The following is a 17,587-nucleotide window of genomic DNA, read 5'->3' as shown; positions in this document are numbered from 1 at the left end:
TTGAATCGCCATTGGCTAGTACATTTTTTTGTTTACTCGCCAGACTGAAATACTTATATATACAGTATCTCACAGAAGTGAGTTCACCCCTCACATTTTTGTAAATATTTTATTATATCTTTTCATGTGACAACACATAAAGAAATGACACTTTGCTACAATGTACAGTAGTGAGTGTACAGCTTGTATAACAGTGTAAATTTGCTGTCCCCTCAGAATAACTCAACACACAGCCATTAATGTCTAAACCGCTGGCCACAAAAGTGAGTACACCCCTAAGTGAAAATGTCCAAATTGGGCCCAAAGTGTCAATATTTTGTGTGGCCACCATTATTTTCCAGCACTGCCTTAACCTTAATATTGGGCATGAAGTTCACCAGAGCTTCACAGGTTGCCACTGGAGTCCTCTTCCACTCCTCCATGCTTGACATGCTCCTGTCTCATCATCTCCACAGGCCTCTTCCTTTGTGGCTGCTGGTGTTGTTCTGGACCACCATGTCAACAATGCTCTTGTTCCATTCAAAATAAACTTGATTGTCCACCTGAATGTTCTCAAACTTCAATTCTGAAAAATATTTGGACATTTACATGTAAAGAACGGACTATCAACAAAAATCTGCACTATCAACAATCGTAGCACAATATTTATAAATATAGAGGTGTATCGACAAACTCTTTAGATGTGTTTCCCAGCTTCTCTAAAGGAGAGGCCTTGATTTCTTACATGGTCAGTTTTGGTAACTCTGATTTCATTTGAAATTCCACTGTATCCTCTACATCTCCTTCCACCCTGCTGTTTATTCTTCTCTGTCCACGTCTTCTTACAGTTTCTCCGCTTGCTTTTTCCACCAATGCCTTCCACTCCATTCATCTCTTCTCCCTCTCCTTCTCCTCTTCTCTTTTTCTGACATCCTTCTCTCTGCTCATCTCTTTCTACCTGTTCCACTCTTCTTCTCTCTCTCATTACCCCCCTTTTTCTACACACTCCACCACTTTTTAGGCTTACCCCTCTTTCTTTTCCTATCTCCCCCCCCCCCTTTTGCTTATTGTTTCTTGCTCTTTGTATATTTTCCCCTTTATAGTTAAAAGCAATTGTGATACATGTGTAAACAATTAGATAAATGTTTCCTGTGTTGTGTGTTTTATTAAGCGAGCAGTTAATAGTTTGGGGTCAACTGAAAATATACCATGTGCATTTGATGATATGAGCTTTGTATGTTGTATTTGTTTGGACAAATTGTACATAAATGTTTGTGATTTGTGTAAAACATATAAACAGAGCTACAGTTTTTCAAATATTTTAAAGTATTGGTTGGTTGTATTAACTATCATGAAAACATTTGAGAATTTTGTGCACAGTGTTTTGAGAAAATGATTCACATGATTTGTAATATGTGTGACATGTATGAAATCTTGCAGTCTGTTTTGGATAGTTACAAAGTGTTTATATCACTGTTTTGAGAACAGTGACCTCAGTTTGGAGAAATGTGTCAAATCAATTGAGAAAAACTGTATTGAATTTCACATGACTCAGAAAATCACTTATGAGCAGAGCATGCTAATTTCAGGTTTATTCAACTGAGCTGCTGTTGTCAAGACTACATTAAAAGTTAAAAGAAAAAGCTCTCTAACCAGAAAAAAACCCCAGAAAAAAGTAGATATATAAATATAGACAAGGCAGTGATGCTTTGTCGTTAATAAATCAGAAAATACACACTTCTGTCCCACTAAAGTGTACACTTAACAAATGTACTGTACTGTACTGTACTGTAAAAATGACAGACTTATATGCCTACCTGTTTATTAAAATTGATGACTGCTTGTATTAAATCAAAGCCTGGAAAGTCCATGGCTATAATCCCAAAACAAAGTTTGATTTTTTCTTCAGAAGCGCCTTTGAGATTATCATATAGCCAAGGGTTAATTTCTTTTGCCAAACTTTTTGGGGAGTTGTCTACCCTTAATAAAGGAAAGCCTGTGCCGCTTGAATAGTTCAAAACAACAGAACCAGATCTACATGCTTCTAAAGCCTCATTCAGATGGGTAATAATTTTATCTTTCTTTTTTACCACTCTTCCTACTTTATAGTCACCATGTTTATCAGTTTCATATAGACTGACACCCAGATGAAAGCTTTTTTTTTGAACGAAAACAACCTTTCCTCTTACGTCTCTAATTCTTGGTATGTCATTCCTAAGCCAACTATTAGACTCATGTTCAAGCTCGGATATAACATGATCTGGAAATTTGCTGCTGTGCTTAAGTCTGACCAACACTGTCTCTGTTCGGAATATAGATAAAAAGTCCTTTATTGTGTTGAAAGCCTCAAAGAATGTTGTATGTTGGGAAATCGGTCCATGCACAACTTTCAGATCGTCCCCAGACACTCTCAAGTCGAAGTAGCGTATGCCGGCATTTAGCTGGTCCTTTAGTGACCATGCCTGACATTCTGCTGCTGGTCCTCCATGAAGGGCCAAGCTGTCATGGGTACCAGGAATAGTGATGTCGGAAATAAACTTGTTATCATCCAGAGTTTCCATCCAGCCAATGTAATAATTTTCAGGGAGATGGAGTGTTTCCTCATCATTAAACACTTGTTGCTGACTACTCTTGTGCAGTCTGTGGAACAGAATCAGAATATCAAGTCAACAATTCTTGACATAAAAGTCAGCTTTTCATATCATCATACATACAGACCTGTTGTTGGAGATTAAGATTTATTTAGATGGAGATTTATTAAGAAACTTGTTAAATGGATTGCGAAATATTTGATTTTCAGATTCTCGGATATGTGTAAATTCATGTATTTTGTCTTTTAAACAGATTTGTAATGATCATGTTAGTTGATCAGCTCCATCACGCTAATTTATGCTACAACACAGAGTCTGCCGGATTTAGTCTGTCTGTGCTCATCAGCATGATTATGCGTTCAGTTGATGGGGAATGTGTGCATTGAACAAATGTATAGCTTTAATGCACTGTGAGTTGCTTTGGAAAAGTGTCTCCCAAATGAATCAATGGAAATGCAAATGGAAATAACAGAATTTAGGTAAACAAAACCCTTCAGCTTTACAGGGTCGGGAGTCACAAAATAATATAGCAAAACAATACAGCTAGTCACCAAAAAATAAAATCAGTGCAATCCCTTGTACAAAAAATAATATGAAAACATGTGCAAGAAGCAAAGATAAGCCCTATAGGGAAAAATAAATATACTCAAATGTATTTGAAATACATTCATTTCATGCTAAGTATACTGCAAATACATTTGCATATTTATGTACTTAATAAAAATTCCCTGACTTTTGGTATACTAAACTGGTATTCTTAAAGTCTGCTAAATTGGAACAACTAATTTTGTACTTAATGCACTTTAATTGTGCAGAAGTAGTGCTGAAGTCCAACTAAAGATATTCTGAAGTATATTTAATTGTGCTATAATTAAATGTATATTTAAGTGAGACTATTGCAAATATACTTCAGGTACACTTTAAATAGATTGCATTTAAAGGCCGATATTATTTAATGATCATACAATCCTCATCAACAGTGACATTAAAACACATGTTAGGCTTAATATTAAGTAGAGAAGTAGTTCTCCAAATAAAGTTGAATTATAATTTTATATCAAAGTCTAGAGTGATAAATATGTTAAAAGATTTGAACTATACTTAGTATGAAATAAATGTATTTTAAATATATTACTTTTTTACTAGGGAGACCACAGAAATAAAATAAAATAAAAATAGCTTTATATTAAAGTCCTCATTCAGTCCTTTGGTTGATCAGTAGTTTTCTTTTTAATTTCAAAGGCCAATAACCCCAATATTTTTGGCAAATAAAAATATAATGCATTAATTTAGTGATTTTCATACTCACAGCAGCATTAGGATACACAGAATTTTCCCAGGAACTCCCATCCTCTTCATTGTCTAAGGTTAGCACAGAATAAAACAGCACAAAACTGCATTTATACATTTTTTTTTTATTTTTTACAAATATTACATTATTTTGACAGATAAAATATAAACAGTACTTTTATGCTTTTTAATATTTGTTGTGGCTTTACATTTTTAAAGGTCAATTCAATTTAGTTGAAATTTTTAAACAATTGTTACTGGTACAACAAAAAAGATAAAATAATACCTCACACTTTTTGATGGACATCCAAGTGTCGCTCACAGCAGCGTTTTTAGTTCTGGTACAGACGATTCCTGTCTGGGAACTATAAAAACTCATTGGTATCATGTGATTGGCTATTAGCTTGATGTATATTTGCATATAAAATTGTTGATAAATACATTTGGACATTTAAGCAACACTTTAAATCATATGGATTTCTTTGCATCATTTAACAAAAAAAAATAAAAAATACGTTTAAAGTGTCATTTATTTTAAATAGCACAAGCTTTACAAGCAAAGTACTGCATAAAAATAAGTTGGCAAGGTTTTAAAGGATAAAACATGAAGTATTTGGAAAACTATTGAATTGCACGTAATGAATTACTCGGCACAATGCATGAAAAAAAAAAGATTGTATTTCCATATTTCATATTGTTAATTTGTAATCACAGTTAAGTTGCTGTTGCTTTGCCATGATGTTAATAATAATAATAATAATAAACTTTAAGCAAATTTAAAGCAGCTTCTCAAGACACTTTACACAGAAAACCGAGGAATAAAAACACAAAACATACAAAGCAAAAACTATTAAAACAATCAAGTAAAAGCTAACCTCAAGAAGTGTTTTAGTTAAACTTTAAAAGTGCATAAATTCTGTGCATCCCTAAAAAAAGGAAAGGAGAGTGTTCCAGAGTCCAAGAGCACAGGATGAAAACGTCCTATCCACAGTTTGCAAGCATGTCTGTGGGACAACCACAAGGCCAGCTTGGGAGCAGCGCAAGTGACGCTTAGGAGCACATAAAGTTAAGAGGGCAGACAGATAATGAGGGACCATGCAATGCCTTATAAGTAAGCATGAGGATTTAAAAATCAACACGGAAACTGACTGGAAGCCAGTGCAAAGACCTCAAAATTGGGGTGATGTGGTCTTTTGTCCTGACTCCAGTCAGGATCCTACTGTAGTTGCTGAAATTTTCACATATTGTAATTTGTTAAGTGTGTATTTAGAATATTTAGTCTGTTAAGTATTAGGGACCCCAGCAAGAAGTGCATTGCAGTAGTCCAAGTGAGAAAAAACAAAAGGATTAATAACCCTTTCAGTCACAGGAAAATATAACATAGGGCAAAGTCTAGCAATATTTCTGAGATGAAAAAAGGGAGTCTTAACGGTATGTTGCACGTGTGGATCAAAAGTCAAATATAACTCCTAATTGTTTTAGTTTAGTTTTAAAATCCAAAACAGAGTCATCCACGTTTAACGTTAGCGAACCAGATTTACGCTGATGAGCTGATGAGGAGAGCCAATGAGCATAACCTCACTATTAAGACAGAAAATTCTGAGTGAGCAATATAATGCAATATAGATCATTCTGTATGATTACTACAATCTGCAGAGAACACTGTCACTATAATCGTTAGGGTTAGTAAGAAACAATATTCCAATTGTATTACAGTACCAGACTTTTGACCATATCTGCATGTTCAATGCAAAACTTAACTTAACTGACTACACGTCTGCTCTCCAAATTGATATATGCAAAAATGAAGGCAGTCAAACTTACAAGAAGCATTTCATAGTACTATAGGGCAAAAATGTCGTTGGACATGATCAGACAACATTCAGTAGTGTTCTTTTATCGACATTTACATTTACATTTATTCATTTGGCAGACGCTTTTATCCAATACATTTTATACATTTGGTGAAGGTTAGCTGGAAAAGGTTTAGCTAAGTTAGTTAGCTTTTATATTTAAAACTAAATTCAATAAATTGTGTCACTTTTCACATTCGTTGTGCATATTCAGCAGATGTACTGAGTGTGCATTTTTAGACCACTTTGAATCACAAAAAAGTGGCAAAATAATGAATCACAAAGCAAAGTAGTGGTTCCTTCTGTAGTTAAAAGCAGAACTGTTTGTCATCCAGTAATAGATTAACAGGACTTTCTTGCTCTTGAATACTGAACAAGTGTTCTACAGTCATGAGTCAATAAAACATTTATGGATTACAGTTTTAACAAAAACAAATAAACTTGTGATGAATGTGTCAGTCATACATGAAACGGTTAAGAAACAGGCAAGACTTCCATACTCAGAAAAACATCATGGCATATTTTATTATTACCTATTTGCATCTTTTTTGTTTTATTTAAATAATCACATTTTCAAGATGCATTATCCTCAAGTAATTCATTTAAAAAAAAAGTAGGCCTTTTCTTTTTAAAAGTAACAAAACATTTGTGAAAAGACTACATGTAAATGATGCAGATGGCATCATTTCACTTTCCATTACCAAAACAAAGAAAATGTATTCAAATCAAAATATGTATGTAAGTGTTCATCTTGTCATGCAGCACCAGCAGTGGCGTCTTCCAGGAGCGGCTTGTGAAGTTCTGGATCCTCCACCGACTGCAAAACCACAAACAATCATGAACACACAGAGCAGCTCTCTGAAACTCTCACGATCAGTGGATCTGACTGATTGATTGTTGTAATAGTGCTGAGGATACAGTACCTTTGCATCTTCATCCTTCTTGCACAAAGCTTTTCCAGTCAAAACACAGAAACTGATGGTCACACAGAGCTGAAGGACAGACAGCACTACCATCATGATATCTAGTCCTCCGAGCATCATCTAGAGGTGGAAAAACATCAGTGTATTATTAAATAATAATAAAATACACACAAATAATTTTTTATAACACTGAAAAAGATAAATAAATCTAATCATTACCTGATTGAGATTTTTGTAGTAAAAACAGGACTCAAAGTTACTCCCTTTACGGGCAAGCCAGTCATTATTAGATGAATAATAATAATGTTCTCTGTAACAGCTTAAACTGCTTCCCATTGCCAGGTCCATTGAATACAGCACAGCAGCTGTGATAGCTAGAGCAGCACTGACTACATTCAGAACCACTGTGATGACCAGCTGTAAAACACACACACAATATAAATTGCTGATGCTCAAAAATAAATAAATAAAATTAAAAACTCTTCATTCACACCTACCAGCCTGGGACAGGGAAACATCACTGCAAGAACACACAGAATTCCAACAACAAGGAACTAAAAGGCAAAGCAAAGAAATAAAAACATTGGTCCGTGCAAACATGCATCTTCAAATTGAAAGTGTAAATACAAACCACCAGATTTCACATTATTCCACCTCATTAGGATTTTGATAAATCATATAACATTTGAAAATACAAAAATAAAGAAATTAATGTAGGGTATTCTCAAAGCCAGATCAATGTCATAGATAATTCACTTTTTGAATGAACTCACTCATTGTACTGCATGAACTCATTTAGAAACATAATAATGATGATGAGAATGCGTAACAACTCTTACCACACCGCCAATCCAAAAAGCAAAGACGAAGCCTAAACAACCCATTGTGATATTCATGACACCAACCATTATCTGTACAGTCTATGAAATAGGAGAACAATATTTGTACCAGTTTTACAGATGACAAAACACATAGTATAAACCATTTAATAAAGCTGATAATATCAAAAAGATCTAAGTATCCGACTCACCCCAAGTACTGTGTGAGTGTCTGTCAGCTTATCTTCCATATCCTAAAATACAAACACATCGCATCAAGTACAATCTGACATATATGAGCTAGGGATGTAACGATTCACTCAACTCACGATTCGATTCCGCAATTATGTGTTGTGGCTGGGTTGTTATAGGTCTGCGTGACTCTCGATGTCTTAGGCCTAATTGAACGGAGGAATTATGGTATTCTTCTGTAGCCTGAACGACGAGTAACTTTAACCGGTTCATGTGAACTCAAAGACAGCCTGATGCTTTGTATATAGACTATTTGTGGGTGGCTGTTTGTTGTTTCACCTATCAATTCGTGTCGATAAAGTATAATAGGGTAAATCCTGTATAGTGATTTATCCTATATAGTGCTTGCATAAAGCAAGTAGTGCATACAAAGATACATAACAGCTAAATTACAAGTGTAAGTCACTGTAAGCCTCTTTTGAGGCACGCGCAAGCGCACGAACCCACCCCCGTTATATAAAAAAAAACAAACAAGTGGGCTCCCCCAAAGACCAGGGTATAGTTCGAACACTGATCTCAACCGATTTGAATCGTCACATATTTGAATCGATTTTCAACCGGCTCGCGGTTAATCGTTACATCCCTAATATGAGCCATTTGCTCCTTAATTTTGAAGGAATGGTTTGCTTAAAAATGACAATTTGCTGAAAATGTACTCAACCTCAGGTCATCTAAGATGTAGATGAGTTTGTTTCTTCATCAGGACAGATCAGATTTGTAGAAATTTAGCATTACATTACTTGCTCAACAATGAGAGTTCCATCAGCTGATAAAAAACATCACAATAATCCACAAGTGATCCACATGACTCCAGTCCATCAATTAACATCTTGTGAAGCGAAAAGCTGCAAGCTTTAACTTTAAACCGTCACTTCATACCGCCAAAATACCAGTCCAAAATTCATAATGACGCTTTCTCCAGTGAAAAAAATCTGCCCCCTGCTGTCCTCTCACATCACAATTAAGCAACAGTTTTAAGTAAAAACTAACTTAATGATGGATTTGTTTCTCACAAACACAGCTTTTCACTTCACAAGACATTAATTGCTAGACTGGAGTGGTGTGGATTACTTGTGGATTATTGTGATGTTTTTATCAGCTGTTTGGACTCTCATTCTGACGGCACCCATTCACTACAGGGGATCCATTGGTGATGCTAAATTTCTCCAAATCTGTTCTGATGAAGAAACAAACTCATCTACATCTTGGATGGCCTGAAGGTGAGTATATATATATATATATATATTTTAGCAATTTTTCATTTTTTGGTGAACTATTACTTTAAGGTGATGGTGATAACAGTCAGTCCCTCACCTGAGTCAATGCAAGAGTCATGCTACAGCTGTGACCAAACGGAAGTGAATATTGGCTTTTTCCACTTCTAGATTCTGAAGTTGTGTTCTCCACCAACTGCAAAACCACAGACAAACATGAACACACAGAGAAGCTCTCTGAAACAGTCATAATCCCAGTAGAGAAAGGATAGCTATAAAGATAACTGTACAGTGTTCACACCAGCAGGTGGTAATGTTCTGTTTATTATAAGCACAATACTGTACCTTTGCACTCCCACCCTTCTTGCACAAAGATTTTATGGTTAAAACACAGAAACTGATAGCCACACAGAGCTGAAGAACCGACAACACCTAGAGAAAAAGTTAAGTGGGTGAATTTATGAATTGCACATAAGGAAAGTAAAGGGGAATTTTTATTTCAACACACCCATATTAATTTCATAAAACTATCATATTTCATGAAACTACAGCATATGACTGAATATATGTTTGTGTGTGTGTGTGTGTGTGTGTGTGCAAAATTATTCAGAACTCTTCATTTTTGTTATGCTGCAGTCTTATGCTATATACTGTACATGTTCATTTTTCTGCATGATCTGATGTAGAAACATAAACATGAACAGAATGAGGAATGTCTTACCATACTGCTGGCCGAAGTGGTAACAAAAAAGAAGATCATGCCAAAACATCCCAACACAAGATTCATGACTGCAACTACTATCTGTACAATCTATGGAATAAGAGAACAATAGACCTCCAGCTTTTAAACTTTTAAATTAAGAGTAGACTACATATATGGGAACATACCTAAGCATCTTAAATCTGTATTTTTTTTTTTTTTTAATGACATCAAGATTTTAATCAGTGCAAGTCTCTCACTCACCCTAATAACTCTCTGGGTGTCTGTCAGCTTCTCTTCCATATCCTGAGATGCAAAACACACTGGACCATAGCACAGAGAACTCAGAATCTGACACAGTACGGGCCATCTGCTCTTTGGGTTTGAGGTGACGGTGATGACCATCATTCCCTCACCCTGAGACACTGTCAGAGACATGCTGCTTCAACCTTCCCACAAGACAAAGAAACAAGTAGGGCTCATGCATCAGAAAATCACAACGACAAAAATGAATCGTTTCTTAGTTATGTAAATTCATAAGTTTGTTTCCCTTCCCAAACACGTTCTAGAATATGCATAATTATTGAAACAGCATTGCTGGTTTCTCGTCGACTGCATAAACGATTCCCTAAGAGGAAGTGAACATTCACCTGCGCATGTTTGCTATAAAAGCAAATGGTTGCGATTCTAGTCACACTTTTTTATTTTTAAAATGGTTCTTACTTTTTCAATAGCACGTGAATTTTATTTAGACTCACCTTATGAGCAATTGTGTATATTTTACTGTCCAGACTGCGAGATAGCCTAACTCTTCCCTGATGTGTTGAAGGTGGAGCTGTTTTGTCCCTGATTCCTGTCAGTGATTAGTTTCATATTTCCTTGTTGTTCCACTTGAAATGTAATAAGAACCCAAGTGTAAAGAACAGGAATTACAGGATATCGTTGAAGACATAAGATAGGCTATACTGTTCACACTCTTCACAAATATGAAACCACGACATTAAAGACGATCTGACATATTTTCATGAAACGTATGTATCTGTTGTTCTCCGGTTGTCAGTCAAACTCGTATGTACGAGGCTCAAGTAGCCTAGCATACGCAGCGCAGGTTTCAATGAAGCTCCGCACTGTTTAAAAAAAATCACATGATAGAATTCAGCTTCACTTTTTAAAATCATGTGAGCGTTTCGCTGCGCGTCTAAACTTTCCAAGTACGTTGGCAGTGGTTGGTTTTCCGATGGTTGGTTGAATTGTGAAATGTGAAGAGTGTAGGCTACACTGTACTTTTTGGGTAATTCATTGGACTTTTGATTGGTCTTTTCTTCGCTCTGTCTTTTGAGAGAGAGAAAGAGAGAGCGAGATGGAAGGAAAAAATATACAAAAAAAATAGGCTATTTATTAAAATATATAGGTGATATACAGTAAAGTGTTTATAAGAAAAATATACAAAAAAAATAGGCTATTTATATAAAATATATAGGTGATATACAGTAAGTGTTTATAAGTATTGAGTTCCCCCGAAAAACTTTGAACTGTGAATAGAAGAAGCTTTGCGTTCGCTCGAAAAAGCATTGAAATCGTTTTTCCTCCCAGCTTTTAATTATTTCCGTTAAATATAACCCAGCGCTGGGTTAAAAAGGGACAAACCCAGTTATTGGGTTGTTTTGACCCAGCGGTTGGGTTGTTTTGAACCCAACCGCTCGGTCAAAACAACCCAACCGCTGGGTCAAAACAACCCAATAGCTGGGTTTGTCCCTTTTTAACCTAGCGCTGGGTTATATTTAACCCAGCATTTTTTAGAGTGTAGGCTACATATATAATTTTTCCTCCCAGCTAGAAAACCGTTCCTCCATTTAGGCACATTTTAATTATGAATATAGGCTATGCATTACATTTCCAGGCTCGATGGCTGTTGTAAGTCATATGAGGCAGTAGATGGCGCTGTTGCCGATGCTCCGAGGCTTTGGATCTTTTCACTGTGCAGCCAGAGCTTCAGGCATCATTTCTCCACCCAACCAGTCCTGGGTTTAAGTTATTTAAAGAGGATAATCCCACACAACAACTTTAGGCATGTTTTCCATTTTAAAAATTCCATTTAAAAATCGAGTTTTTTTTCTCCATATAGAAATGGGCATGCTATTGTAACTTTGGGTTTTCAGCTGCTATTGAATCATAGCTACTGATGAATAAAAATCTGCTTCACGTTTTAGGACAAGAGAAGATATTTTGAAGTTCTTATCTATAAAAGAGGGGTTCCGATTAACATTGGTTGTTGACTTTATTGTAGGGCACCTTTTGAAAAAATATGTGGGAAGTGTGTCAAGATAGCAGGTTGACGATTTAAGGTGCTGTACTATTTCTTCCAAAATTTTGCTATCAATTTCTTCAAAAGCAGACATAGTATCTTCTTAAGATAAAATAAAATAAAACTTTTACGTCTTTTAAAATATCTTCTATTTTTAAAATATTTTAATTGTTGTATGTGAAACAATAGGGAAGTCGTAAGAAAAAATACACAAAAAGGGTTGATGCCAAAGTGCTCCACTCATTAGGCCTAGCCTATATAAAAGCGGCCACAAAGATCGCAACAAAATTGAAAAGGTAATAAAAGATAACATCCACTAATCTGTATCTATATATAGAAAACAATGAATTATAACACCACTTTTGTTCGTAAAAAAAAGTTTAATTAAACACCAGGACCAAATTTACTAGCCTACATCTTACGCAAAATCCCTCTTTTGGAGTTAAAAAAAAACTACTGTCAGGATTTACTAAGGGGCAAAATTAGCGATGAAAATGCGTGTACACAGTTATTTTTGCGGCTAAGCTTTTTACATATGCATTTGTCGGAGTTTTCCTTAGATGCAAATAGGAGGAGAGTAGTCTACTATTCAAATGAATCATGCAGGTGTTACTAAGGTTTGCTGTGGTCAGTAGCCTGTAGTATAGTCAGTTACTGGTAGGCTACTTGCGTCATTATCTAATGCCAAAGAAAAAAAAAAAAATCCTCGGCTCTGTTTGCTAATTTGTGCTGCTCTTGGTAGATTGTGTTGATTATTATGGAAATGCGCTGACTGCGTCTGTGTTCTTTAATTTGCGCATTATCAGATTAGAACTTTCCTCTCCCATCGGCGCTTTTATGCGATTGCGTTCTCATGCTAATTTGCCCTGTTTAGTAAAGCTGGCCCTCATTTAATTAGTAGAGCGTTGCAGAAGGAAGGAGATGTTCTTTAAATCATTTCACTACAATATTGAGACACAAAATGCCAAGCAAAACAAATAACTTTGATTATTTTAGAGCTTGTAACACTCCAAAGAGAAAGGAAAAAATGAAATCGCATCATATGACCCCTTTAAGAAGTGAACATCGACGTGTGTGTTTGCTAAAAAGAAGTTGTTGAGATTCAAGTCACACCGTTTACCTTATAAAATGTTTTTAATTTTTTAATAACGTGCATTTTACAGATCTTAAGAAACACAGTAAACTCAGACTCACCTTATGAGTAACTGACTAAGTTAGAACGCAGACTGAAGGTTGACTCTGATCTGATCCTGATCTGTTGAAGGTGGAGCTGTTTTTGTCTCTGTCAGTGAATCTCATGTTTCCTTTTTGTTCCTCTTGATATTGAAAGAACCCGGGTCTATAGTCAGGATGTAACTGAAGACATAATAAACACTGTTGATATGATCAAATATTAAGTCATAGTGCAGCATAGGAAGTTCATTTTAAAGTAGTAATGTTGCGGTGCAATTTTCAATGAAGCCACATACGCTTGTGTTGTTTTCAGAAAATGATCGATGACAAACAAAGGCTTACTTTCTGTAATGGTTAATTTATCAATATCTGTTTTTTTAACACATTTTTGGACTTTTGGTTGGGTGTTCTGTGGTTTCCTTGTAACGTAAGAAATGAGAAAAAGTTAGGAATATGTTTAGTTTATAAAATATGCATTTATTTTCTATTCTTAATGGCTGTTGTGATTTTTATTGTTGTTGGTGCTCCAAGGCATTGAAGGTTGGCAGTTCCTCGCTAGCTGACTGTATCTATTCCCCAAATTCCTGCTTCAGTAGACAATATGACACAATCCCTAAAGGGGTCATATCAAAAGATCAAATTTTCTTTGAAAATAAATCTGAAGGTAAAGAGTTAATTCATTATTTTTATTTAAATACTTTTTAAACTGTAACAATGCCATAAACTATTTGAACATAATTTCACATTCACGCCCCCACTGAGGTGGTACTTGTTTACTCTGATTAAAGATGCTATACTTGGTCTGAAAAGTTTGTGAAGCACTGCTTTCGATAAACAATTTGCTATATTAATAAATATTTGTTTTTTAGTGAGAACCTAAAACATGAATAAAACACAAAAAAGGTTGATGCCAGAGTGATCTACTCATTTATTTAAAACAAAAGCAGCCCCAACAAAGCTTGAAATTAAAGGTTAATGAAAGGTAACACCCATAGAGCAGTAACACTGGAAATAAGTGTTAATCATGTAATTTAATTACTTCAGTGTTGCAGATGGAGCAGATCTGCTTTAAATCGCATACAAAAAACGATGAGATGTTCAAATAAAATAATTTTTTTTGTGTGTTTATCTTGTCTCTCTAGCATCCTAGACCAACATTTGCATCTTCAAGAGTGGCTTGTGAAGTTCTGGATCCTCCACTGACTACAAAACCACAAACAAATGCACAGAGCAGCTCTCTGAAACTCTCACGATCAGTGGATCTGACTGATTGATTGTTGTAATAGTGCTGCTGATTCAGTACCTTTGCATCTTCATCTTTTTTGCACAAAGCGTTTCCAGTCGAAACACAGAAACTGATGGTCACACAGAGCTGAAGGACCGACAGCAATATAATTATGATATCTAGTCCTCCCAGCATCATCTAGGACAGTGAGTAAAGATCAGAGTGTCAGCTTATTTAAATAAAAATGACATAATTTTCATTTTTTTTAGTTGACTATCAAAATATTTGTTGTAGCTTGTCTTACACTGTCTAAACAGATTTTGGTCCTTTGTTTCTGTGTTGTGAAAGGCAAATCCTTGTAATCAACCTGCGAAAAATAAACATAGGAGTTGCAGAATATAGTTGCAGTACTATTTTCCACGGCCAGGTCCATTGAATACAGCACAACAGCTGTGAGAGCCAGTGCAGTACTGACTACATTCAGAATCATTGTGATGGCCAGCTGTAAAACACAAACAATATTATAAAAACAGAGCCAGAAATATCATAAACACAGATATAATGTAGGCATGGCTTTCATAGATACTCACCAGACAAGTACTGGGAAACATAGCCTGAAGAATGCACACTATTCCAACTACTAGGAACTAATAGACAAAAGAAAACAAAGCAACATATCTGTGCTTTCAAAATTTATGAAAAAATCAAATGAAATGTTAAATATAATGAGGTCAAAATGAGACCCAAGTCTTACCACACCACCAAGCCAAAATGGTCCATGAGAAAATGTATATATACTATAGGACCTAACCCATGAGAACAAATTCTCCGCTGCAATATTGATGACACTAATTATAATTTGCACAATCTATGAAACAAGAGAAAAATATAGTGATGCCACCAGCTGTCAGGAATCTGAAAAACTTCAAGATATAAAATTAAGAATGTACACAGCTACTGCAATGACATTGTAAGTCCTGACAGCTTGAGATAATTTGTTATTTTTTTTGCAACGTTTCCAAAATATTTTATTTTAGTCAAACAACTGAAAATTTTCATTGTTGTGGCCATTTAAAGTGTTCATTTTATATAACATTGTTTGTATAAATTTAATTTGGTTGTATTAACATTTGCAACTAAAAACTGGAACTAAAAGTTGCAGCTTAGTTCTAATGATTTTTTAGGATCCAAATACATAAATTGAATGTCATGTTTTCGGTACATTTAAGTGTTTTAAAAACATTTTAATACATTGCACTGCATCATAACCTAATTGTGAAATATTATCTTTTTTAATGTTCAAATAAAAACTGTCTAAAGTATTCTAAAATCAGAAGGCCTGAAAATATCAAAAAGGTATTTTGCAATTAATGTGTTTGACTCACTCCAAGAGCTGTGTGGATGTGCGTCAGCTTCCCGTTCATATACTGGGATACAGAACACATCGGACTGGAGCACAGAAAACCCAGAATCTGACACAGTACTGGCCATTTGCTCTTTGGGTTTGAGATGACGGTCAAATCCTCATCATGAGACATTGTCAGAGACATTCTGCAGAAGAACAGATGAACTTCAACCTTCCCACAAAAAAAAAACTCATACACCAGAAAATCCATTTCGTTCTCCTTCACAAACATGCATTATTATTAAACAGCATTACTAGTTTTCTCATCGAGTGCACCAACATTTCTTTAAAGGGGTCATATGATGCTGCTAAAAAGAACATTATTTTGTGTATTCGGTGTAATGAAATGTGTTTATGCGGTTTAAAGTTAAAAAAACACATTATTTTTCTCTGAAACTCTCACGATCAGTGGATCTGACTGATTGATTGTTGTAATAGTGCTGCTGATTCAGTACCTTTGCATCTTCATCCTTCTTGCACAAAGCTTTTCCAGTCAAAACACAGAAACTGATGGTCACACAGAGCTGAAGAACCGGCAGAGGTGAGTATGACATAATTCATTTTTTTAATTATGGAAACTATCCCTTTAACTGTAAAGTAAACTGTGAAGAAAATTTGATATAGTTTGCCTAACGCAAAATCATTACCTCAGCGAGATGCTTGTAGTACAGACAGGTTTACCTTCTGTTTTTCTATTGGGGAAGGAGACTCACTGTAATCATATAATGAATAATAATTGTAGCTGATGCTGCAGTTTTGACTATACCATTGGCAGGTTCATTAAATACAGCATAACAGCTATAAAAGCCAATGCAGCACTGAATACGTTCAGAATCATTGTGATGATCAGCTGTAAAACACAAAGTATATTAAAAATGTGCACCATGAACTGTCAAAACCACAAATATAATGTAAGATATGGCTTTGACAGACAAGAATGGGGAAACTTGACTTGAGGAATACACACTATTCCAACTACAAGGAACTAAAAGACAAAATCAAAAATCAAATGAAATGCCAAAGTAAAATTTACTTGTTTAAAGGACATTGTACAATATTAACTGATTCAGAAACGTGTATATTTTCAAAATGAGACAAAAGTCTTACCACACTACCGAGCCTAAAGGGTCCCTGGAACATCAGAATCAGGCTATAGTGGAATCAGAGGCTTAAAAAGACTATCCCCACCACTATATGAGCAGTGTTGGGCAGTAACGCGTTACTGTAATTAGATTTTTTTTTTAGTACGGAGTAATTTAACGCGTTATAATTTTCAAAATAGTAATTAGAGTATAGTTACAAGCCGAGGTCTCTATACGTTACTGCCGCGTTACATTGCTGACAGAATTCAGTGTTTTATAATCTAGAGAGATTGTAAAAAGGATGTAGCACACGCATTGTCGAGTCCAGTGCCAGTGGATTAGAGACCTAATCCCGCGAGACCCGACGCAACAGAGCGCAGCGCGGGACCAGTGTTGCCAATTTAGCAATTTTGTTGCTAAATTTAGCAACTTTTTAGACTACCCTAGCAACTTTTTCTTCCAAAAGCACCTAGCAACAAATTTAGCTATTTTTAAATTTTATTTGGCAACTTTTAGCAACTTTTGGTAAGTGACTCAAACGATAAAAAGGCACAATTTACCATTTAAATTACACAAAAAGAGGAAACCAAAGATGCCTAGCAGTACACACATCACGTGAATTAAATTATTGCCATTTGCAATTGTTCAATTTGATAATATTAATAATAATTTAATAATTGTACATTTATGATACACCTTGTTGTACCTGTGATTGTTGATCAGTTAGTACACTGTAAGAAAAATATCTAGAAAAATGGAAAAGGTAGGCTTCTAGTA

At 35.3% G+C, this 17,587-nt stretch overlaps 2 protein-coding genes across 3 annotated transcripts in view; both read right to left on the bottom strand.

Annotated features, from left to right (window-relative positions):
* LOC107726691 (uncharacterized) overlaps nt 1-10,938 on the bottom strand; it is a 19,293-nt gene extending 8,355 nt beyond the window's left edge. The window contains exons 1-11 of one of the 2 annotated variants that reach the window (XM_016536377.1): nt 10,379-10,938; nt 9,885-10,069; nt 9,642-9,731; nt 9,266-9,352; nt 9,021-9,116; nt 7,667-7,708; nt 7,476-7,556; nt 7,134-7,190; nt 6,856-7,053; nt 6,637-6,756; nt 6,479-6,530 (exon numbers count right to left, since the gene is read on the bottom strand). In XM_016536377.1, coding sequence (XP_016391863.1) covers nt 6,479-6,530; nt 6,637-6,756; nt 6,856-7,053; nt 7,134-7,190; nt 7,476-7,556; nt 7,667-7,708; nt 9,021-9,116; nt 9,266-9,352; nt 9,642-9,731; nt 9,885-10,058 — 997 coding nt within the window. In that variant the 5' untranslated portion in view covers nt 10,059-10,069; nt 10,379-10,938. The remainder of the gene's footprint in view (nt 1-6,478; nt 6,531-6,636; nt 6,757-6,855; nt 7,054-7,133; nt 7,191-7,475; nt 7,557-7,666; nt 7,709-9,020; nt 9,117-9,265; nt 9,353-9,641; nt 9,732-9,884; nt 10,070-10,378) is intronic. The other variant, XM_016536378.1, reaches the window with a different exon arrangement.
* A 3,298-nt stretch (nt 10,939-14,236) lies between these two features.
* Nucleotides 14,237-16,282, bottom strand: LOC107726649 (uncharacterized). Its single transcript, XM_016536311.1, has 6 exons — nt 16,184-16,282; nt 15,709-15,900; nt 15,078-15,191; nt 14,914-14,970; nt 14,628-14,825; nt 14,237-14,521 (listed from the first exon to the last, which is right to left on the bottom strand). Exons 1-6 carry the CDS (start codon nt 16,280-16,282, stop codon nt 14,237-14,239), a joined length of 945 nt encoding a protein of 314 aa, XP_016391797.1.
* Between the last annotated feature and the right edge of the window lie 1,305 nt (nt 16,283-17,587).

Source organism: Sinocyclocheilus rhinocerous, unplaced genomic scaffold (assembly GCF_001515625.1).
Source record: "Sinocyclocheilus rhinocerous isolate Xijiao unplaced genomic scaffold, SAMN03320098_v1.1 scaffold5, whole genome shotgun sequence".
NCBI classification, from domain to species: domain Eukaryota; kingdom Metazoa; phylum Chordata; class Actinopteri; order Cypriniformes; family Cyprinidae; genus Sinocyclocheilus; species Sinocyclocheilus rhinocerous.
This window is presented reverse-complemented; position numbering and strand designations above follow the sequence as displayed.